The sequence below is a fragment of the Misgurnus anguillicaudatus genome, chromosome 24 (genome assembly GCF_027580225.2).
Source record: "Misgurnus anguillicaudatus chromosome 24, ASM2758022v2, whole genome shotgun sequence".
Taxonomy (NCBI): Eukaryota; Metazoa; Chordata; class Actinopteri; order Cypriniformes; family Cobitidae; genus Misgurnus; species Misgurnus anguillicaudatus.
Genome location: NC_073360.2, coordinates 11382611 through 11408589, shown reverse-complemented (window position 1 = coordinate 11408589; position 25979 = coordinate 11382611). Strand labels below are relative to the sequence as shown.

Sequence of the window (25979 nt, the reverse complement as noted above, 5' to 3'; positions counted from 1 at the left end):
AACCAAAATATTTGTTCTGTCTTAAAGAGATCGCTGATTTCAGATCTGAATCAGACCTGCACATCATTCAGAACGAATGTTTACCCATTCCCCTTTACAAAACCACTTCAGCTCAGACACATTTGTAGGATGTCTGGTCTGATCTGCTCTCTTGAGGTTATTTCGCAGGTTAAGGTCTGGGCTTTGATTAGGTCACTCCAAATGGCGCATTTTGTTTTTCTTAAGCCAGTCTGTGGTGGATTTACTTCGATGCTTAAGGTCATTGTCCAGCTGCATCAACCAACTTCTATTGAGCTTCAACTTGCAGACAACCACCCTGACATTATCCTGTAGGATATTTTGTTAAAATTGGGAATTCATTTTCCCCTCGATGATGGCAAGTGTTTCAGGCCCTAAGGCAGCAAAGTATGCCCAAATCATGATGTTCCCTCCACCATACTTCACTGTTGGGATGATGTTTTGATGTTGGTAAGCTGTGCCCTTTTGGCACCATTGTATTTTTCCAGGACAATTCAACTTTTGCTTCATCATTTCATAAAATATTTTCCCAGTAGCACTGGGGTTTGCCAAGGTGCTCTTTTGCAAACTTCAGACTCACAGCAATGTTTTTCGGGAGAGCAGCGGCTTCCTCCGTGGTGTTCTGCTATAGACACCGTGCTTGTTTAAAGACTTAGGGCCAATCTGATTTCTCTGTCTTACCCTTTCCCCTTTATCTTCATCTTCCCCTTGCCCCTTGAAACCAGGGGAAGGGGTAAGACATATTGTTCGTCTAAAAAATTAGACACCACTCGATTACCGTTTGCCTCACATTCCCTTGCAGCTAACTGGCTGCTACGTAAACAGGGGGGAAGGGGTAAGACAGAGAAATGAGACGCACCCTTACGTATGGAAGACTCATGAACAGAGATGTGTGCCAGTTCCAATGATGTTTTCAAGCCTTAAATGAACAGTATCCAGGATTGTGGCCAAAACTGCTATTGCAATCACAAAACTTGTGGCTAAAACTGGTACTGCAATCACACAACTGGTGGCCAATACACAAAATGACAACATAAACATCACTTGAGGGCTGTGACTCCACTTTTTAAATGTCCTGGCCAGACCACTGTTGTGAGTAATAAGTATTTTAAATGAAAATGATTGATATAACTTTCTTACATACTGTTCCTTTAAGTTGTTACTCGTGGGTTCTTTTTTTACTTCATTGAGTATTCTGCATTGTGCCTTAGGAGTCATCTAGGAAGAGTAGCTACAGTATTAAACTGTCTCCATTTATAGACAATTTGTCTAACTGTAGACTGATGAATGTCTAAACATTTTGAGATTGTTTTTTATCCCTTTTCAGCCTTATGGAGTGCAACAACTCTTGATTGAATATCTTTAGAGAGGTGTGGTTCATAAGAGCTGATGCTTCTTAAGGACAGCAATCTTAAAATGTGTGAGTGTCTTTAATCAATCAAAGTAGCACTAAATCACACCTTTAAACCCATTTTATTACCTGTACTCCAGTTTGCCAACTTCTTATGCGTCTTTCACATAGGATGCGGTGTGCGCTGCGCTCGTCGCTGGGTTCAGTGCAGCCAAGGGATTTGTGCTTTGCTGGCCAGACCAAAGTAGGCGGGGTTTTAAATAAATTACTACAGTATTTATATTTGGGTTAAATAGCGAATGAGTAATACAGGGACTGATATTGCCCGTCTCCATTTCACGTAACTTTAAGATGCTTACCTACAACACTTACTACTAAAAACACTTGACTCAAAACACACCTGACATGCCAACTTGAATTACTACGTGTTTCCATGACATGGCTTTCCTTCCGATGTCTCTGTAGGATCGTAAACTTATATTATAAATTTAATTCCAAAATTCCAAAACACACATTATAAGCTTTTTGTCCATTTTGATTTGCTTGTTTGGATGCACCGTTTCTATTGGCCGTGCGGGTAATCGTCACAGAGTGCAGCGCAAAAGTTAACTATTTTGAACTTTGACCGTGAAAGCTTTTCACAAGCCACAAATGAGCTTTCATTAAAGTAATTATTCTATGGGTTCACTTACATTTCAAATCACATTTTATGGCAAATCACTGTAGAAAACCAGTTCATGCCTAGGGGTTCACATACTTTTTTTGCCACTGTATGCACAGTACTGTACTTTACTTTACTACAACATCTGATACGCATTCAACAAAACTAACTCCACTAACTCTTTTCCTCTACAGTTTTCCTTGAGAAGTCCAATAGAACTGAGCTAAACTTTGTATTGCATATATTTTTTGTGATGCAACCATTCTATTGACCTCAGTACCCTTGTACCCTGATAAACAAACACTCTAATAGGACGAACTGGTGTGTATCACTTTAACAGAAGCTAATCATTTACACATAGCCCTGAATATCTGATATCTTCATGGGCAAACATAGCCGACGGGCTGCCAAACTAAACCAAAACACGCAGGAGGCCTTATGAATATTTGATATGGCAAATTTTCCTGCTAGTGTAAGTATTAAGATGATGCAAACTTTTGAGAGGTAAAACTTTATGTATTAACACAACCCTGAAACGGAGTGTTCGTTTGAGTACACAGAATAGGGAGCTAAAGTGTCAAAATGTGTACTCATTGTCAGATTTTATTGCTTATTAGACAGATGTTATTGAAACATATTTCACATTTATTTCCCCAAACACTTGCATAGCTTCACAGAAATGCATTGCCTGGAGGCATTGCTAAGATGACCGCTGAGTGAACTGACTTTTTTTGTTTGGATCGTTTGCATCCTTCAGATATTTGCTATTGTTTCTCATAGTAATATATTTAATAAGTCCGTGATGCTTGCACACTTTATTACACAAGACCCTGAAAGCATTTTGAGCTTTTTGTCGGTGTGGCAAATTGTTCACGTTGAAAAGCAGGGCCTGTTTTGATTTTTCTTCTTCGGCCTAAGGAAGCCCCGGGCAAGGCTCAAACGCCTGTCTGGACCCCAAAAGCCCCTCATCTCCCCATGAATAATTGTACATAGGCAGGTGCCAACGCAATAGCTGCCCGGCTCTTGATCAAACCCAGCATCCAAAACCCCTGAGCAACACGAGTGTTTCTTATAAGCACAATTGTCAAAATCAACAAGGTCTTTGCGGGCTCTGAATCATGCTGAGCGTTGGGAATGGGAGTGAAGTGTCAGAAATTCGTATGGCTTAGGAGACTCCATGAACTCAAGATGGTGATTGATACGCATTTCTTCTGATCGCTCATTCGCTGAGGTTCATGAACGTGTCAGTTCCCTAAATGTTGTCATTATGATCCATTCGGTACACATAGGACATGACTGCCTGCTTTTCTGCCTTTAAGAGAGATTACAAACCAATCTGTGTGCAATGCACCTGTTTTAGATTGAACGGTGTTTCAATCACCTTGTATTGACGCAATGTATTTTACTTGGTCGCTGACTTTTGCCTGAGGAGAGAAAAGCTGTAAAACGTATAGCTTAACAGTCCCATGAAATAGCTTGTTCACAATCTATGGTTGGGGAGGGGACCACTTTTAACCAACCAGTTTCCAGTGTTTGAAATTAAGCCTTATGCCACAGTTTTATTGTTTAATAATCTGTTTCACACACATTGGGTAGTCTGTGCTGTGTTATGTTGACTTTGAAGTGCGTTATATAAACTGTTCAGTTGATCCCACGGAGGACAAAGTTAATACTTAGGTCTCAAATGTCTTTGTGGTAAATTCCAACCTTGTCAGTCTGTTATACCCAAAATAACAATATTAATAAGCCTGTCCAGCTGTTATTTTCACTCAGTATATCTGAGTCACAGAGGTGCTTTTCTCAACTTTTGAAAATGTACTTCTTACTAGAGGTCTTCCTAATTAAAAACTCACTTAATGCGTTCAATCAATGCCTATTCATTTAAGATGAGATTAGGGAGTGTCTTCAATTTCCTGTCTGTGCAAATCAGTGTAAAACAATCACAAGGCCCTCCTCCTTGTTTGTTGCGTTATTCATCTTTCGCATTATTACAATGGGGCATACTACGAACAATGACTACTGTATAGCTTTAAAATACAGTTTTAAAAATCATTCAAAGAGAATAGGGTTACATTGCTGTTCTTCCAACCTTTTCAGGTATTTTCATGATAATAAAGAATATGTTTAATAATTATGTTTGACGAGTGTTGCTTTTTCAAATGCATGTTATAAACGACTCAAACTAACAGTGATTTTAGATCGATAAGGACTTACTGATCAAAAGCCGTAGTACATGAAATAGCTGTGATAAGATCGGCTGTCCGATTCAGAATAGTGATCGGCCACGTAGTTTTAGTGGAGATCGTCATTGATCGGAACATCCCTAGGTACCAGCAAGCTGGAAATATATACAGAACAGTATGCTTTGCATGCTAGCGACAAATGCACCTTAACTGTAAAGCAACAACGGGTCATTTACAGTACGTCCATTTTTGGACGCTAATATAGTTATAGTATGAACTTCTTTAAGGGATGCATCAGGAATGTCTCTAGACGCCAAGCAACTGACTTATCGACTTAAGTTGAAATTCAACTAGATTTGTTTTAGTTTTGTAGATTTAACTTGTTTTAGCACCTAGATTTTTTGAAAATTTAGATCTGTCAGCATCAGTCAGGTGCTTAATAACACTTGACGTAGCTGACTGAACTTCTTCTGACTTTGCAGATTCACTTAGAACTAGTTTAGTAAAAAGAGGTCCAAATTCAAAGTGCAATCCAAATTTTACTATAGATGTAACTACAACTTTTTTTATAGTTTTTAGGGATGTTCAGATTTGTTCGGCAACCAAAATGATTCGGCCGAAAATTGCATCATCATTTTTGGTGTTCGGCTGAACAAGTGAAAAGACCAAATAATTTTACCTAACAATGAGGTCTTTGATGAATAAAGCGTTGTTGCAAGTTTCTTAAAGGAGCTTTTTTGAAAGTGCGTCATATTTGTAGTGGAAATGTAACATACATTTCGAATTTGGTGCCTATTTGACCGAGAAAAGGGGTGTTTGTAGTCTCACCCCCTCAACAAAGATATTGGACTTCCTTCTTTCAATTATGCAAAATGATGATTTTTACATCATTGAAAGAAGAAAGTGCAACACTGAAATCTGTATTTCTCCTGATGCACCATTCAAAAACATGACTATGGTTCTAACGATAAAAAGCTTAATGCAAATGGGTGAAGTGTCCCTTTAAGGCAGAGTAATAAGTAGGATTTACCCCATCTAGTGGTGAAGTTATATTTTTCATTCAAACGAACAGTGCTCTCTAGCGCCTCGCCTTTCCAACTGCGTGTTGCAACTACGGTAGCCTTTATGTATCACTGATCTCCTTGTCCGTGTCAGCTGGTTCACGTGTTCTGAATGAAAACGCGTTGTGGAAACACGTTGGTAGGCTAGTGCCATTTGTCCCTCTCTGCTATTATAGTTTATCAATATGGCAGAACGACATGAATGTAAGTAAAGAGGAGAAATTCTAAGCTTACGAAGAAAAGCCAGATCACTGGCAGAGGTGATTTGAGACCAACAAGGACATATTTATTAATAAAGACATTGATTTTGATTAATAAAACATTTAAAAACCTACTTACTGCCCCTTTAAATAATTTAAAATAAATATAGTAAAAAGAACATTCTGAAGCTGTAAGTTGTGCAATGGAGAAAATTGGCCAAAAAAATAAAAACATAATAGTTTGGTCTTCGGCTGAGGCTACGCTTACACGGAAACGATCTGAAGAGAAAACGCAAAAGTGACGTTGCATTATCACTTTTTATTCTGCGTTTATACAAGCGTTTTGGGGGGAAATCTGCCTGCACATGGTGACGCAAAAGTGTGTGATATTAGGTGTGGTATGCACTCCAGGCGGCTAGGTGGCAATGTGAAGCATTGACACCACAAGTCCACGCGCCTGCGTACAACCTTCTTCCTTGTTCTCCCAGGTCTCGTCCAAACCCGTCTGGTTTGCCTCCGACGAATTGCCGCATGAACAATTATTTTTGTGTGATTTTACTTAGATCATAGTTATAGGATAGGAATAATAGCTTTAGTCAGAGGAATAACATTGTTATTGGTACACATACAAAAAGTGGTGTAAACTGCTGACCACAAAAAAAATCATGAAACTAAAATTATAGTGCGTGTAGTGATTAACCACCTCGTGGTAAGTTTCAGTATATGGGTAAAGCAGTATCCAACATGGTTGCACGCACGGGGTTTGTGAGTTGCGTGCCAAAGCATATATTATAACAATAGCATAAATTTTAATATTTATTTATTGCATATTTTTTATATTAACCTGGCTTATTTTATGTATGTCAAAATTTGAAACAACAATAAAGCATTTTATCAAGTAAAATAAAATAAAACCAACAAGTAAAACAAAAAGGTTTTGAGTAGACGATATCAAAAAAGTAGCCCTCCAGATTGTTTAATCCGTTGTGGTAGCCCCTGCTAACAAAAAAGGTTGGAGACCCCTGGGGTAAAGCATATGAATTTGCACAAAGCGCTACATGCTAATTTGTATGCATTACACGTTCTTTAATTCTTTTGACTAGCGTTGCGTGGAGTTGTTAATTTTTTGTTTTGGTGTTAATCTGCAGGAACGCTAGTTTCGCTTCATGTCTTCTGAGCGCAGATTTCCCGTATGACTTTCTTTCTTCTGTGAAACACAAAAGGCGAATTTTTGATGAATATCATGGCGACATTGTCAGTATAATGAAGGTGAATGAGCACTGGGGCGTTTCAGAGTAATAAAAAGCACTATAAAAGTGGTCCACATGACCCTAAACAAGCACTAGATTACAGTCTCAGGCCTTCTAAAGCTAAAGCTAGTCTTATGATACTTTTCTGGTGCTTTATGGCTCAATGTAAAGGGGCAAATGCATGATATTTACCAGTTTGTCTCAACCGTTTATGTATTTGCAAGATGATTTTTTTTCAAAAGCATACTAGAGTTGCACTTTTTGCTATTGTACATTTCTTTTGTATCAACCCTTAACCCTGCCTGGACAATGCTGTAACTGCTGTGCCTTGTTGGTTCTTCTTTGTAGTGGAAAAAGGTTCTTTACTATAAAAAGATAAAAAAAAATGGTTCTTTGACACAAAAAGTTATTTGGAGAACTAAAAATAGTTCTAGAATAGCTGCAGACAACGCCATTTATAACCTTATTTTTAGGAGTGTAGAAGAATAAAACAGAGAGTACAGAGGAAAGGTCAATGGGTAATACTTTTTCCATTTTACATAATGCAATTCAGTGAATGTGCTATGGCACCAGGTGTCAGAGCTCTTGAGCAGTTAAAGGAAAACACCACAGTTTTTCAATATTTTACTATGTTCTTACCTCAACTTAGATTAATCAATACATACCTCTCTTTATTCAATGCATGCACTTAATCTTTGTACAGCGTGTCATGAATTTGTTAGCATTTAGCCTAGCCCCATTCATTCCTTAGGATCCAAACAGGGATGAATTTAGAAGCCACCAAACACTTCCATGTTTTCTCTATTTACAGTTTGTTACACGAGTAGTTACATGAGTAAGTATGGTGGCACAAAATAAAACGTGGCGATTTTTTAAGCAGATAAAAAATGTGAACTATATTGTATGGCGGAGGAGCACTTGGTTTGCAGCACTTCGACCTCAGCGCAGTAACATAATCACTCCTGACTACTCCTCTTCTCACTCAAACTTCTGTAAATATTACTGTACTTTATAAGTGCTGCAAACTAAGTGCTCTTCTGCCACATTTCTTTTTTTTGCATTTGTATTTATTGCATAAATTCACCAAAAACAGTATAAAAGTATTAAATACAATTTATGTTGCAATTCTCTGCAAACTGAAGCCATGCATACGATTACTTTATTTGAAGAAATCCATGAATCGACATCTCATTCAAACATAAACGGGAACATTAGAGCATGACTCAGTCGCTCACTTCAGCCAATAGCGCTTCACATTCTAAGCTAATGTTATGAAGCAATCGGTCACGAGACCCAATGCTATTTCACAATCAAAAATGATGTATTGTTGCTTCTTCTGGTAGCAGTTTTTAAACCAGTGTACACCGGATCTGATATTTACAGCGGATTGTCATCACTTTTGGTACGATGTGTTTTATCATATAATAAACAAATGGGTATGTTATTTGTCGTAAATGCCTAAAAAAACGATGTAATGTGTAATAAAAATACAATAAATACTGCCGGTTTAAATTAAAAATTATATCCCAATGCATGTCGTCATAGCAAAATTATACCGCAATATATAATTTAATACCCTAATATATTAAAGGGATAGTTTATCCAAAAATGAAAATTCTGTCATCATTTACTTACTCTCATGTTGTTAGAAACCAATAGTGCCTCACTGCAGAACACTACATCCAGGGGGCGGGGTTGGATCCAGATCCAGGGGGCGGGGTTAGATTCAGATCCAGGGGCGGAGCTGGATCCAAATCCAGAGATCTCTTTCCACTGCATTTTGATTGGTTGGCAGTTTTACCACAAGACACGTCATACATGTGTTGTTGTGTTACCATTTCCGCATTAAGTCGTAACTAAATAAAGTTATTTTTTTGACAGAAAAACGAACTTTACTTATGACTACAATAAAAGTATTGCTTTTAAAGTCGCCATGAAACGGAAGTAGCGATTGCCTTATTTTCCCCGTGGTGACGTATATCCGAATGAAATGGCTTTTGAGATGAAATATGGCAGGGCTGGATTTGAATTTGTCCATTGAGATCTGATTGGATCGTTTGAAGTTGGGTCGTGTTGCTAATTGCTAATCGCTGCGATCTTCTCCCGGACCCCGCCCACCTGCCATACTTTTGACCGGAAGTGAAGAGAGATCGTTTTGATGAGGGAAGGAGATTTGCATTTTTGATTAAAGATTATGAGCACACAAATTTTTTAAAAAAAATAATGAAGCTCACAGATAAGTCATTTGTTAATAATACCACAATATAAAAATATATATATATAGTTTTTCATTTCAATTTCATTGTGACTTTAAGGTAAAATGTAAGTTTTTTTTGCTATAATGTTGGAATAATTTAGAGCCCTTTTAAACTCCATTGAAACTATAAACTGTCCACTAAAGTGAACTATATGGAGAAAAATCCTGGAATGATTTCCTCGAAAAACTTTAAGCTGTATTTTCACAGACTGTGTCACCTTTATGCTACTTTTGTTAATAAAATCAAAGTTTATTACTTATCATTTTCTTTTACAGACATTCATTTCAATTCAAAAGAGATATACTAACCCACTGGTGTCATTTTCATGGATTAGTAATAGATGTAAGAAATGGTTTAAAAGTAAACTGTTACAAAAAGATGGCACATATTTACGTATGGCACAGTATCGCCCTGTTGCATACTTTAGTAGAGTAGATTAGTGTATGATGTAAAAACTTTATCGATCAACCTCCAAAAAAAAATCGATTTGAGCATAATTCTGCCCTTTTAGCAATAAAGTACATGCTGTGGTGTACAGATGTCCTCTGGTGTCCACTTGTGGTACTGGACAACTGCACACTGTAGATTTAGCAAATCTATAAAAGTTCATTTTCATGTGCCTTAAAGCCTGAGTAGTAGATAAATCAGTTTTAGATCATCTTTATGATCAAGAACCCCAGTAAACGTGTCTTCAGCACTGTGAATGTTGTTAGAAAGGACGTCTATAGTCTTGTAATTGGCGCTCATTATTACTAATAAGCAGGTTTGTCAAAGTTCTGATTTCATAGAGTTGCAGGTTTCCGTAATGACCGCGTTGGAAATCAGCTTCCTATGAAGTCACCTTGACGGTCTGATTGAAATGCAGTTTCTGATCTCTCCTCTAGACTCTAATCATCTGGGACACGAGCCCGCGGACATGCGAGGAATATCACGGGCTTATGGTGCGGCAGCAGGCCGACCCTCTTTCCGCCCTCAAACACTGATTTCTTATAATGGCAATGACTTTCATAATCATAGAGCAGCTGATGTCTGGCAGTTGCGTGGATTGGGAGGGGGTCCTATTAATTTCATTGCAGATAGCTCACCTTTTGTGTTCACCTTTTAGGTGTCCTGAAATCTGTTGCAGGATATTCGTTTTAGCTTGTTTAAAACTATATAAAGGTTTGCATTTAAGTAGTTAGTGAGTGGTCCAAACAACTAATCGATTATTCAATCTTATGTGTATATATATATATATATATATTATATAATGTTTGTAATCGTATAATGGTTTAGGGAACCATTACCAAACCCAGGACCTTGGTGCTGCTAGCGCCATTCTCTGCCAGTTGAAGCACAGGAAAGCACCATCTGCGATACTTATAGATAGATCAACAGTAAAAATAGCCAAGATTAAATCCAAGACCACAGAAGATTCAATAGGGTAACTGGCAGATGTTCAACAAATACATCTATAACCTTTCATTGCACAAAACTATCATAGTTCACACAAATAGACTTATAGAATATGCAGGGACATTGCTCACAGCAGGTGGTTTGAAGTCCGACAGTAATTGTCATGTGATGGATTTTTACCGAAACTGTGTTTTGATGGCTGGAGGGGCAGTGGGAATATTTATGGAGAATGAATGTCTCTCAGAGAGTTTTATCATAGCACACTGTCAACATGTCATACTCTTCTCAGAGAAGTTTTTAGGCACTTTTAAAGTACAAATCCAAATGCCCAGATTAATCAACTAGTCGGTTGGTTGTCGATTATCCTGACTAATCCCTAATGAAAAACAATTTGGTAAAAAGAAACAAACAGTAATATCAGAAACATTGTCAGTATGGTTTCATTTAAAAAGCATGTATATCCATTTTATTTAAAGAGCACCTATTTCATTGCTAAAAACAACATTATTTTGTTTATTTGGTATAATACAATGTGTTCGTGTTGTTTATGGTTCAAAAAACACCATACATTTTTGTAGACAGATATTCTGCATTCCTCAAACACTTTGATTTCGTACAAAACTCATTGATCGGAAAAGTGCCGTGTACCTGATTGGCCAGCTAATCTGTACATGTGATTGGGGCTGAATACCTCTGACGTCAGCCACAAATGTGATGCTCCTTACCACGTTTGAAAGTTTTGGTCGCAATGCTTTTGCATATCGTTAACATGTACTAATACTTACACACCAAATAAAATAGGGCTGCAGTTGTCGATTCTTTTTGTAATTGATTAATCTAGCACTTAATCGATTGATTAATCTAGCACTTAATCGATCGATTAATCTAGCACTTAATCGATCGATTAATCTAGCACTTAATCGATCGATTAATCAGAAAAAAATGTATGTGAGTTTTTAAACAACCAAAACAAGTAATGCATAACGAAAATGATGTGGCTGTAAAAATGATCAAGCATTTGGCTTTTTTCTAAAAAAAAACAGATGTATTGACATTTGGCTCCAAAAAATAAGCCTATTTATTTCATTATTCATTATTTTTACCCATTTAGTGTTTATAAGTGCCAGTGCCAACAATTAAGCAATTTAATTTATTAATATGCACAACAGGTTTCATGCTGTAATCTAGCCCTGACATCAAAGTGAATATCTGGTTGGTTTATGTACATTTCTACACTAGGCTACTAACAAATAATATATAATTTCTGGAGTGAGCATATTTGCTACGGTGTCTGTGTTTGTGTGTGTGCACTTGTTCTGTGCGTGAGAAAGAGTGACATCCAGGTCAAACCAGTTTCTTTATTGCAGTTTGGTACGGCAGAAATACATACATTCATTTTCAGTAGAATGCTGCATTTGGCTTGTATCACTTGCATTGCGGTGCATTTTAGGTGAAGCATCCCTTCGACACAACATCACGTCCCGCTGTATAAAGTGAATGCATGCTGAAATTATTGTTACGTGGCTAGACTACATAAAAGTTTAAGCATATGTGATGCATTGCGCAATTGGTCTGACTCGCGCGTGAGAGAGACGAGGGTGCATGCGAACATAAAATCAGCGAACATCAATAGGCTACGTTACCTTGTTTCAGTGACGCTTGGTGAAACAGCAGTGGAGGTTTTCGTTTTAGATGCTAAATGTAATGTAATAAGATTGTAATGATCCCAAACTTTAGACATCTTTACTCTCCACCATCGCGCCGACTAAATTCAAAATGTATCACGCGCTATGATGTGCTTCCTGAACATTGAACAATGGTCAGCGCGTGTAGTGCGTGTCTTCGGAATTTAACGAGGCTTCCTCAAGGAATTTTTTGAATCGTGTTATTGGAGTAACTCGATGAAATGTTTAAGCCCTAAAATGAAATGTACATTGGACCATTGGTGCACTTTAAATAACAAAAACAATATTGCACCATTGACTTTAGTGCAGGTTTTAGTTGGTCAATGGCATAGTCTATTTTAGTTGCCTCAAAATAGCTACGCATCAACAATGCGCCTGAACACACCAAAAATGATAATGGTGCAGTGCTGAAACTAGCAATAAACACTTGCGTAGCGCTTTGCGCCGGGTGTATGATGGGGCCCATTATCTTTAAACATTTCGTTTTTCTGATAAATGGTACTTTCGCCCCTGCTCTCCACTATTATTCAGTACTATTCGAACAGTTCTGTTGGCTATTTTTTAATAAAACTATGTATGTCTTCATTATCAAATATTAAATTACTACAAAATCTCATCCCTAGTACAGTTTATATCAGTTTAAATTGTTGATCAGATATATGTTGGTTAATTGTGATTTTAGCACATGGTTTCACAGATATCTGTCTTTCCCAATTCAAGCAGATAGGACTTTATTGCATAACTGAAATAACCGCCGTGGGGGTGTTGCAAACATGTGTGGCACGACTTCCTTAAAGGAGCTTTGGTAAAGCCTCAGAGAAGTTCCTGAAGCTCTTTTAAGTAGAGTATTGTACAGAAAAGTTGTGGGGTTGAATCATAGGGAACACACACACACACACACACACACACACACACACACGTACTGGTAAAATAAAATGTGTACAACCTTTGAAAGCACTATATATCACTTTGGATGAAAGTGTGTGTGACACAAGTCTCCACAAGTGGCTGTACGCATAAACTTCCCCGCAGGCTTTAGACATTCACTGTGTGCTTGGCTGTTTAGATTCTTCATTTCATTCTTGTAAGAGATGGCATCCAACCGGGCTGGGAATCATATAAACAGTAGGTGACAGGGGGGATATTAAGCGCTATTGATCATTTTGAAGAATAAGTATTAGCCATAAGGTCTTCGCCAGCATTTAAGTTTCAAAAGCAGATGTTAAGTGACTCAGAATGTACAGCCGTGAAACAGCAGCATTGGTTGGTAAGAAATAAACAAGTATAAACCCAGGAGAGCCACTCTCTGTCTCTACTCTTATTTTAAATGATTTCTATTAAGGCTGAAATCTTTCTTTGTGCTGTTGAATGTCACAGCCATTTTCAGCTAACGTTTTTGCGCACAATGATGTCAGAAAGGCTTCCATTAAAATAGAACACAATAAAATAGCATTTGAAATGACCACGGCGGGTAGAAACAGTTGTAGGTACGGCTTTTTCCAATATACACATGGCAGCGGCTTATAGAATGTAATTACGGGACGTAAATGCACAATACAGATTATATACTGGGCGAGGAGAGTCGGTACAGTTCAATAGAGATGTCAGAAAACGTACACGTATACAACGATGGTTGCCAGGTCTGTGAGAACTCAACAGTAAGGATATTTTGAAGCTATCTGGGCAATAGTTAAAATTTTTACTTGCTTGTTTCTTAGTAAATGTATAATATTGAATATTAATTGTAGTTTAGAGCAGCAGTCCATAAGAGACGTTAAGTTGGCACCGGCACTCTCTAATTATGAGGCCAAACAAAAACGTAATTATTTAACATCTTGGAAGCAGACATTTACTTGAGTAGTACACCCTGAAAAAAAGTTTCCTGTCAGTTTTCAGTCAAGAGCCTTTTTGACATGATTGTTGTATATGTAAACAATTAGATTTGACTTTTGAATGATTATTTTAAAATATTATTTTTTGGTGGGGCCAGTAAAAATTTTGTAAGGGCAGGTGAAAACCTGAACCACTGGCCTGACCGGGCCACTAAAAAAATTATTTGCATTGAGCCCTGCAGATACCGGTTCAGAGGAAGCAGTCCTTCTCATGATTGGTCAGATTCACGATTTTACATTTTCTTTGGTGTGTAGGTGTGTATTAGTCACTGATCTATATAAATGACTGGATTGCACATAAACGCTTAACTTACCGGCGTGAGGTGAAGCCAGTACAGAGTTTGAGCAGCCATCTTGGTATTAAAAACCAAAAATGACCGACATGATAAAATAGGGTCGGTTAACGTATTTGAATTTTGGTTTCGATTATTTTTCAATTAATCGTGCAGCCCTTTGTGTACGTAAATTAAGTGTTATTTCTGGTGTTAAATATATGGACTTATCTCGATTTGGAACCAAACTCTATATATGCAAAAAGTACAAACCCCAAAGTAAACAATGACGCGAGTTATCATCTCTAACGTAAATCTTTTTTCTTGGACTACAACAAACACACAGATTGTAGGCAACCGTTTACTTCCTGGGATTGGTGATGTAGACAAAACGACATTATCATAATTCCTCCCGCTTCGGACTCACAGCCTGTAAGTTAACTCCTGTTAGCATTGCATTGTGACTGAATCTTTCAAACATGGTAAGGAGCGTCACATTTCCGGCTGACGTCAGAGGTATTCAAATCAATCACCACGTACAGAATAGCTGGCCAATCAGAGACACAGAGCTTTTCAAATCCGTGCGTTTCAGAAAGAGAGTAAAATCTGGAGCTACAAAAATGTACGGTATGTGAAAAATAATGTGTTTTTAACCATAAACCACGCAAACACTTTGTATTATACCAAATACACAAAATATTTTTTTTTTGTAATGAAATAGGTGCTCTTTAAATGTCTGTGTATGCATTAACGGACTTGCCACTGACTTGTTCCACCGCTTAGAATGCAAGTGAATGCTTCTTTTCTATACAGTATTTGAAAAAACTGCGCAAAATTACAGGAAATTACTAAATTTACATGTATATTTACAGCTGGTCCATTCACACAGGATTAGCATTACCTGAGGTAATTTCTCCAGACCTTTTTACAGAAGGTAAAAGTCGCCGTAATCTTTACTGACATGGAGCACAGTATTCCTACTATAAAAAGTCAATGGCTGCCGTCAACTGTGTGCTTCTTACCATCATTTATCAAAATATCTTCTTTTTTGATGTCCACATAATAAAAAAACGTATACAGGCTTAGAACAACATGAAGTAAAGTAAACGCTGACAGATTTTTCATTTTAACATATTCCATTGTTACCGCATGCAGACGTCTGGATGTAATCGCTGTAATAGCTGTGCAGAATCAAACTAGGAGGTGATGACCGACTTTGAACTCCCTTGATTATCTGGGGAAGATAATCTACAATGTGTCTTCATGATGAGATGCTCTGTGTTGATGTGCCATTTTAGAGAGCAAAGGGAATTGCAAGTCGTCAGTTAGCGCAATTTGCCGCCCGTTGATAGAGACGGAGAGTTTGGGGTCTGTGAGTGCTTGAAGATCACACTATCGTCAAAGTTGCAGGTCATTGTTAGTACATCAGATGATTGCTTCATACACTTCTAGCTGATAAGTTTGACTGTGGGAAAAGATTGTGGGTGGTATGAGCAACATCTTACTGTAGTGTATGTAGTTTTTGCAGGAATCGGGTTCGTATTACTGGGCTACGGGGCTATTTTTGTACAGTGTGTAATCCAATCAATCAAATGCTTTAAAAATTGATGGTGATTTATCTCATTTTCTCTTTTAATTTGCAACTTGGATGCAAACCAAAAAATATGATTATTCATAATAAATGAATGATAAGTCTGGTATCAGTGCAAACAACAGCTGCTTCAAATGATGTAACACTTGAGCACAATTTGTAAAACCATTATGAAACTGAATATACTGTAAATCTGCAAACACTATGAGGCGTTATCACCAGACTAGGCACAGACTAAAATGCATGTTTGAGCAGCCCTAATTTAAAAACATCTTGCACTGACCTATCTTAACATATATCAGTGCCATTGTTTTGTCTCAAGATGTACACCGGTATAGCTTTTTGTAAGGTATGTTTGTAAAAACTATTTGATTTTCCTTATATAACTGGGTGATTCTCACGAAAATGTAAAAATTGCTTAAATTTACTTTTTTCCCACCAGACATTGAAAAACAAAGTCTGGAGTAAATGGGAACATTAATTTAAAAACTTTTACTTATCATTTAACACTTTTTGTAACATAATTAAAAAAATTAGTCCTAATCTCATTACCGCAACAGTCAGAAAACATCAACACTGACATATTTTCAAAATGACATGACAAACCTGAAAGAACATAATTTGTAGATTCTGCACATGCATTTGAAATCAAAGTATTATGCTTCTATTAATTAAATTAACATTTAATAAGCATCTGTTGCGGTAATGATAATCAAAATGTCGTGTAAGCATTCTGACAAGACAATATTTTAAATTAACTGTAAAAAAGTGATCTTACCTGGTAGCCATCTTGAAGTAACTGGTCCATGTGCTTGGTCACTCAAAATCAAACTTTATTAAAATTCTGTATGTGTGCTTAAACTGTTCTCAAAAAGTGTTACGGAGGATGAGAACATCAGGCATGGACACATCATTTTCCTAATTTTTCTTCATTATTATTATACATGAATATTCAGTAAATATTTTTTCTGTCATCTAAAGTAGTCTAGCAAAACATCCATTTATTTTTTTTCTTAATATTTTTGTGTTAATTTGATTAAATTACAACATAACGCATGTTCAAACACAGCCGGACACATTGCGGTAATGAGAATTTCAGCAGAAAATGAGATAAAATTACCAAATATAAATTCTTATGTTGAAATCACACATTGTGCAAGGTAGAACACAGTATTGTGTTAATTCTGATGCTTTTTAATGTTACTATATTACACATTTTAAAGCTAAAATCATTAGTGCCGTGGTGTTTCAATGGTTTCGTGAGAATCACCCAACTAAGGCATAGTCTTGGATGAATCTAAACCCATCCGGAAAACTATTATTTTTCCAGTAAACGTTTTTGCATTACTAAAATGTTTCTTTATCAGTCTCTGGCGTGTTAATAACATAATGACCGTCCTGCCCACTGATGGCTGAGCAAACATATTTCTAGCATTGATAAGTGGCAGGAAACTTAAGAAAATAAAAAAACGTTTGTTTTGTCATCACAAGGTACATACTGTCATTTGTTAAGTGGGAGGAGTACAGAGCCTTGCGGTACACCATTGTTAATGGCCAGAAAGTGGGAGGTGAACTTGATCTGCCTTGTGAAATAAACTACAAGCCAGCAGCAGTCGGCTGGATTTATGCCCATATTTCTTTTAAAGCGGGTTGTTGGGATTGAAAACAGAAGTGAAATGGGTGTTTTGTGTCTGCGGGTGAAGTAATATGTACAGAAGATGGCGGGTCGATGACTCCTTGCATCAGTATATATATGAGTGGGCGACTGTTTTCTGAACTTAACTTTCAAAGACGATCCTAAGGGTAAATGTGATTCTGCTAAGGGTTGTTTGATGGTAACCATATAGAACATGAGCAAGAAAAATAGTATGATTTATGTTATTATGAATTATATATGAATAAGTTACACTCTTGGATGCCAAATGAATTGTTTAAACAGCTTTTCATATTTCTCAGTTTGTTTGTCTCTCTTTTGGGAAATATTTGTTTTGTATTTTGCCTGTAGCGTCTTTATGATACTGTATGCTGTATACAGTACACTGATGCTTACTGATGTTATTTTTTCATAGCGTGAATTTGCTTATGTATGTGAGGCAAAACAGACAGATTGTATATGTCTAACCCTATCCACGTTTGTTAAGAAGTTTTCCTCTCTTTGTTTTTAAAGGTATGGGCTGTTTGAAAAACAGCTCGCACTCCTCGAAGAGGCCGAAGGAGGCATTGATCAGTTCACAAGTAGCTATAAGAGTTTCGGCGTACGGAGGATGCCTGACAACAGCCTCATCTTTAAGGAGTGGGCCCCGGCTGCTGAGGCCCTATTTCTTACTGGAGACTTCAGTATGTATTTTAACATTGAATTTGTTTGGGCATTTCAGACAGAAGGTCATTGTGTTTTGTGGAGAAATTGCTGGGGCAAAATTCAATATGTCATAAGGTTTTAAATTGTCATAGACAGTTTATGTTCATCTTTATATGAATGAAAATTCTGTCATCATTTATTTGCCCTCATTTTGTTCCAAACCCACATAAATTACTTTGTCTCTATTTGTGTTTCACTGCATTTTAAATAATGTATGACCCACTCTCTATAATATAGTAAAAGTGAATTGGAACTAGGGCTTTTAAGCACTACAAAAAACAAAACATTTTTTAATATAGCATATGGACTACCTTTTAAGTCTATTAACTCTTTCCCCACCAGCATTTTTTTAAAAGTTGCCAGCCAGCGCCAGCATTTTTCATGATTTTCACAAAAGTTTAATGCCTTCCAGAAAATGTTCTTCTTTAAATATATAAACAAACAATATATCAAATGAATGAAGATCAGACCCTCTGCTTTCAAAAAAAAAGTTTCACCCTACCTTCATTAGTTCTCTTTTTATCACCTCTCAAATATGGGTAGGTTTCTTCAAAAACACCCAATTTTGAGCAAAAAGCTGAGATAATTCCATTTTCGTGAAGGACTTTTGATAGAGATCAGATGCAGAGCGATCTTTTTAAACATACACGGAGTTCTTTCTTTTTAGCGTGAGGCACTACTTACGGGTTGTATAAGTTCCGGAAGTGCGCCTGGTGGATAATAGCGGTATTGCGGAAAGCCAGAAATTCTCGTCATTGGCAGGGAAGCATTTTCTCTTAATTGACGAGTTATCTCGTCAATGGCGGCAAAGAGTTAAAATCATTTTATAGCTTTGCGTGAAGAACAGTCATATTTTACTATTTTGTTTTTTTACTAAAAATCTGTTACTTGTAGCTCTCAAATTGAATATTTGGTTCTTAACAATCGTAATGATTGGTCACGTGACTTCAAACCTTACATAGAGGTCACACATTGTCACACTCTTTCCCCGCCATTGACGAATTATTACGTCAGTTAAGAGAAAACATTTGCATGGAAAAAAGTTCCTGATGAGTTTTATTGTTATCCGGTATACCGCGATTATCACTAGATAATTGTGCACTTACCCAATTTATAGAAAAACTGAAGCCAAAAATGATTTATTAATTTTAAAATCTGTGTATGTTTTGATTAGAGATCGACCGATATATCTGTTTTCCGATATTTCCCCCGATATTTGAGCATTTTCCGATGATCGGATATCGGGTTTGTGATATCGGATTGACCGATAAACGAGAGAATTGAGAATTGCGCGCTGGACGCATCTGAGGAGAGGAGCTTACAGCAGCAGCAGCGTGCACAGCAAATATGACGGCGGAGTGACGCGACTTCATTAAAAGGACTTTGAGTATACTTACTTTGCATCTGAGGCATTTATAACACATCTTATTTGTGCATTAATGTATGTTATGTTAAATAAGTTGATATATTAAAAGCAATGTATGCAGTTTGTCCAAGAATAGAGACGAACTCACAAAATCACGTGCTGTTCACTTACCGGGGTTGAAGGCTGAAGCTTTTAACAAGATTTACCCTAAGTTATATTAAAATTTACCAGATAAACATTATTTTGCTAAAATATCTATATAAATGTCTGTGGATATTAATTAATTATTTATTACCTCCGCAAGCGGTCACAGTTTGATACAGTGAATGCGTGAGTAAATGCATAGATAACAGCGCTGTCAACAGCCATTTCATAAGCTATAACAACAAAATATTAATTATTCTGACATCAAATAACATTACCAGTTAAGAAATTCAGTATATAAGCCGTTTTGTTTGTTACTTTCATGAATGTAGTATTCCAGTCAGTGATATTATTTGTAAAACCTCTTTGCTAACTACTTGTTTTACTGCTGAAGGCTACATGTTGCTGATCAAAACAACCATATTATTCCAAAAAAGGCACTTAATCCACCTGTTTTACTCTATAAACTATGTATAACACGCAGCCAACTCCGCTATACTTTTCTCTCCCGCTGCCAACCGCAGCGCGAACATTGGATCAGTCCATTTCTGACGAAATGATAGGGGTGTTTGGAATGGTCCATGTATTGGGAATATAGTTTCTACATTATTCATTAAATTAATATTATTCTTCACTCTTTCAGACCCCTCTATTTATTACTTTGTATGCAAAGAGGGAGTGATTGTGATGATGATTATTATTATAAGGGTTTGTTCAGTTCAGTAGTGTTGTAGTAATTATTATGTCAAAAACAGAAGTATAACAGTAAACAAAAATCGGTTCAGCATATCGGTTATCGGGCACATAAGCATCCAAATATTTGTTATTGGCATCGGTTTAAAAAAATGAGTATCGGTCGATCTCTAGTTTTGATAATCATTATGAATCTGATCTATAACTAAATTACTTATTTTTAAAATGTAAAAATAATATAAATATTTTTATTTTAAAAATTATTTCAGCTTTTTGCTTAAAAAATTATTTTTGAAGAAAATACCAATATTTAAGAGTTTGTAAGCAGAGAAAAAAATATAGATATGATGAAATGTTTTTTTAAGTTATTACATTACAAAAGTTCATTGCATTTATTATAGTTCTTTACAAAAAAAATTGAATGACTTGAAAAGACTTAAATATAGCGCAAATGAGTCATATGAATACAGTATTTTTGGCCTAACAATTTCAGTGTCTTTTAATTATATGGAGTGGCCAGTACATCTTAAGACATTTCTGTGTAACAGAAAAAAGCAAATTAAATAGACTTGGAATGGCCTCAGAATCTAAACTATTTCTTTAACATTGTATACAATACAGTATTAAAATAATGTTTGATTTTCTTGTTGATTTTGTACAAGTATTAAAGTATTTTAGAAAAGGCACAAAAGCTGTAAGGGAGTGTTTCATAATATATATACAGTATCAAGAGTTTTATTGTACTGTTTTCTCCTGGTGCAGAATTCATAAATCATACAACTCTTTTTTTTAATACAGGAGTATTGCCGGGGTCCGTCTGCTCATTTTGAACTTGTGTCAATTTATAGCTGACTGTTTGTTCTCTTTGACAGAGATTTTTTCATCTTAAACTAGATGAAAGAACATTGTGCTCGGCTTAAGACAAAAACACAAGATTCCCTTCAAGGTTATCTGAGATGCCTACAAGAGCGAATGCAGTCAGAAGTCACTAAAGCTTTTCTTTTGAAACCCTTTGTATGTGAAAAGTTTGGCAGAAGATTTCTCGCCAAGAAAGTGCAAGAATGCAGAATTTGTTTGCCATCTTTTCCAGTCATTAAAAAGTGTAGGTTTTGTCTTATATAAGCAAGACTTTACAGACTGCAGGCCAAATGTTGTAGTCTTTGGTTACTGGGCATAACTTACATGGCTTTTATATAAGCAGTGAATTTTAGTAATTAATTTCGCTGAGAATATATAATGCTGCTATCCATAATATATTAACTAGACAACCATCACTATTACTACAGTATTGCTCAACTTTAAAGACATTAAGAGCTCGTTTTTTGCTCCCACCTAAATAGGGGCATTTTGCAAACACCACCCCTAACCCCACGTCACGGGGCAAAAGCCAATTATACAAAAATTTATAAATGTGGTCATACAACTTAATACGAATTAGCCTCCTTGTAAAATACGTATGAATTGCAATGAGATAGCGTTGGACAATTTGTACATATGTTACGAGGTGGCTTATTTGTAGCCAATTTGTACGAACAAATGACAAAATTTTTGTACAATTTACTTTTGCCCATGTGTTGTTAAGTTTAGGGTTGCCGTATCATTATTTCTTTTCTTATAATTGTATGTTTTTGTATGATTTACTTCATATGAATTCACACAAATTGGCCACCTCGTAAAATACGTACATATTGCAATAAGAAAGCGTTGGGCAATTTGTACGTATCTTACGAGGGGGCTAATTCGTAGCCAATTTGTACAGACAAATGACTACATTTTTGTACAATTTACTTTTGCCCATGTGTTGTTAAGTTTAGGATTGCGATATCATTATTTCTTTTCTTATAATTGTATGTTTTTGTATAATTTACTTTGTATGATTTCACACGAATTAGCCACCTCGTAAAATACGTACGTATTGCCATGAGATAGCGTTGGGCAATTTGTACGTATCTTATGATGTGACTAATTCGTAGCCGATTTGTACGAACAAATTACTACATTTGCCCCTGTGATGTTGAATATCATTATTGTACGTTTTTGTATGATTCACTTCGTACAAATTATCCAACTTGTAAAATGCATACAAATTTCTCGGCTCAAAAAGGTTTAGTTCTAAATACCACTTTTGTACTTTATACTGCAATGTGTTTGGATAATAATTGCATGTATTCTTCCACCTTAATAGATGGCTGGGACAATTTCTCGCATCCCTACCAGAAAAAGGAGTTTGGGAAATGGGAACTGCGCATACCGCCTAAACAGGACGGAACACCTGCTGTCAGTCACAACTCCAAGCTGAAGGTGAGCAGACGCGTTAGCTGCTGTGTTTACTTCATTAGTCTGAACGATGCACTGAGGTATTATGAAGCCCTCACGCTCTGACAGGCTGGATCGAATATTCAGCCGTTTTATGGATGACTTGTCAATGTTAAAGGGACGGCGGCAACATTCAAGCCAATTGTTGCTCCTCAACAGCATATGTTTTTAATAACTCCGGTTTAATTTGTTCTTTCACACCCATGAGGTTTAAAACATGGAGCTTTAATTTTAAACAAATTAAAGCCCGGTCCCGGAGGAGCGGTCTGGCTTTTCACTCCGTTATGGACTTGTATATTCAATTAAAGTCCGTGTCAAATCAAACCTGGACCTGTTTTCATTTATTAATGTTATTCCAAAGAGGAAAAAATTGAGCTTTTATCAACGTGACAACTTTTTGAAAGACTTTCCTGTTTGGATTGACATCATCTGTTCATCATGTACTGTACTTATTTTGTATTGTGTCACTACGGCTCTTTTGCTTATAGTGTCTATTATGCTTTGCGAAGCCTTGGCACTATTATATATGTTTTATTTTGGGTTGGGGAGGAGTGGTTAGGTACAGTATAACAGTACAGTTCGGTACAGCAGACCTGAGATCAGGCCCTAAACTTGTTGAGTGTCAACTGGATCATATTTTCATTGAAAATCGCTCTTAAATATGCACGATTGTCCTACTTTCTCTGATTCACGCAACTGACTCATATCGTAACACCGTGACCTTGCTTTGTCAAAACTGGATGTTTTATCCAATTCAGGATGATTTTAGTATAATAAAAAGATAAAATACCCCTAATCTATAATTTGACCAGACAGACTATAAATCTATAAAGTGACGGACATAAATGGATACTCCTTTTAATACGGTTTTATCATTATCCATTTATCCTTCACGACGAACCTTTTATCGGCACCGTGCGTCTGCTATTTTCTCCTATTTTCTCCTTAAGCCCGTCTGGCTCAGCATCTGCCTGTTCACACGTCCTTTCTCTGTAATTGTATAAACTGGCAGGCCTGCGGCATGACGGCCCGGTGCTTCTCGGTGTCCTCGGGAGAAGAGCAGCTAATGATTGAGCCCCACTGGGACTGCGCTCCGCAGGTCACCTGCAGGTGCCAATGGCCCGGTCATTACCTCACAACGGCAGCTTATGGAAGGTAGTATCAAATGATCCATTCGCTTTTTGGCTAGGAAAGAGAGGAGGAGAGCGTTCAAGGTTCAGGATAGAGAGCTCCCCAGGGAGACATTGAAAAAGAGAGATGCTCGGCTATCGATCCGGTGTATCGTACTGACCATCGCGTGACTGCACAAGGGAACGGAGGAGAGTGACTTTAGCACTTTAGGATAGTACGCGTGCTTCATGTCCAGCTTTTGTTTGGCGGACAGGCTGGAAACCTGGATGTTATTTATGGGTTTCTGTCAGGGCTGACAATGAATGTTCATTTTAGTTCACAGGATGGAGTTTGGATCAGATTAGCCACACCCACAGGATGCTCAGTTCAAATAACACGTGCTAAACTGTTCGCTTTAAATGCTTATATCTTCTGTATGCGAATGTTGATTTATACCAAAATGCTTTTTTGCATAGTTGTTGTGTTTGACACATGAGAACGTCTTTGGTTACGTATGTAACTGTTGTTCCCTGAGAAGGGAATGAGACACTGCGTCTCCCTTGCCATACTTCCTGCATCCCTGCAACGGCGTCTTTGGCAATATTTCAGATAGCGATATACTTCCTGGCTCCCGCGTCACCCTGTCTTTGTCTTTAAGCCTCACCATTGGTTGAATTTGATATACACATTCAGACGCACTTACCCCTGGAGGCGTTCCCAAAGGGTCACCGCAGTGACGCAGCCCGAGTTCCCTCGAAAGGGAACTGTAACAATGTATCTTAAAAGGTAACACAATGTAATCTTGCTCTCACTTAAAATGTCTCCCCACATTTAGTCCTTGAATTTGAGGGTATTAGACCTGGAAAGTCCTTGAAAGGTCCTTGAATTTGAAGTTTACTAAGGTGTGGGAACCCTGTAATATTTATCATCGGTCTTACCATTGGTGGTTTAAAGGTGTGTGATGTCACCGAAGCACCATTTTGCAGGTATCGCTAGCTACTGACTGTAAGCAAAAGAAAAGATTACAAGTGGAGAGATTGTGAGTAAATAAATCACCAAACTTAAGTAACACAACAAAACAGAGAAAATATCTTAAATGGTAGTTACGCCCATAATGTACTTCGGTTTTCTTGAGCGTGACATCACCTGACAAAGACAGATTCAGGTACAGTTATGTATACATTTGGTACCAGTATGTATTCTTTAGGTACTAATGGCACTTTTCTATTGCATAGTACCCCATGCGTTGGGTCGGGTTAGCTTACTTTTGGGGGCTTTTTCACTGGTTACAGTACGTAGTACCTAATACTTTTTTTTTAGTACCACCTCGGTTGGGGTTCCAAGGGAGCCGAGCTTATACCAAAACGTGATGCGAAAACACTGTAGATCACTGATTGGTCTGAGAAAATCGTCACTACAAGCGTCATCGCTATAATGTAAAAGATTAGCTTTGTTGTCATCTGTGCTTTGTTGTAAGTTCTCAAACTTCCTTTAAGTGGTGAAAAACATCCACAGGCTGAGAATCAGGAACACCATACCAGTGTTTTCCTTGCAGTTTGTGGGCGCATATTCGCAATGCGCATATCCGCGTCTTAGGACGGATTTTGTAACTTCATCGATTGCCGCCACGGGTGTTTATACAAAAACTGTCATGTGAGACAGAGGTATAGTGATAAACACTATGTGCAAACATCTATTTGTGGTGATCAATTTTAATTTTGTAGCGGACTGACAAATAAATGAATGTATGGGAAACACTGCATTCCAATGATGCTCGCTCCCACTTTTTGTATGATGTCACAGCAGTAGGCAGCACACCTACCTGTAAAATCCCTCCCAAACTGAATTGATACTAAACTTAATGGAAAAGCTAACCAAGCCAAAGTAAGGTGAGCTGATACGACCTGACCCGTGGGGTACTATGCAATGGAAAAGCACCATAATATTCACTCTTTGGTACCACTATGTACCTCTGAGGTACTAATAATATGAACTTTTTAGGTGTAGAGGTGTACTTTTTGAAAGGGTACCGCCTCAGTGACAGCTAAGGACCATTTTGTGAATTTTTCTTCATTTTTTAACTTTATTTAATTCACATAATGTGTAATTCTACATGCTCTTGAGATTCAAGACATACAATTGTAATGCAAACAAAATCTAATTCAGATCATGTG

The 25979-nt window shown here is 37.1% G+C and overlaps 1 protein-coding gene across 1 annotated transcript in view; it reads left to right on the top strand.

The window, feature by feature from the left end:
- Nucleotides 1-25979, top strand: part of gbe1b (glucan (1,4-alpha-), branching enzyme 1b) — a 174246-nt gene that overhangs the window by 8051 nt on the left and 140216 nt on the right. Inside the window, exons 2-3 of the mRNA XM_073863520.1 lie at nucleotides 17985-18154; nucleotides 22565-22680. Of these exons, the coding sequence (XP_073719621.1) occupies nucleotides 17985-18154; nucleotides 22565-22680 (286 nt within the window). The remainder of the gene's footprint in view (nucleotides 1-17984; nucleotides 18155-22564; nucleotides 22681-25979) is intronic.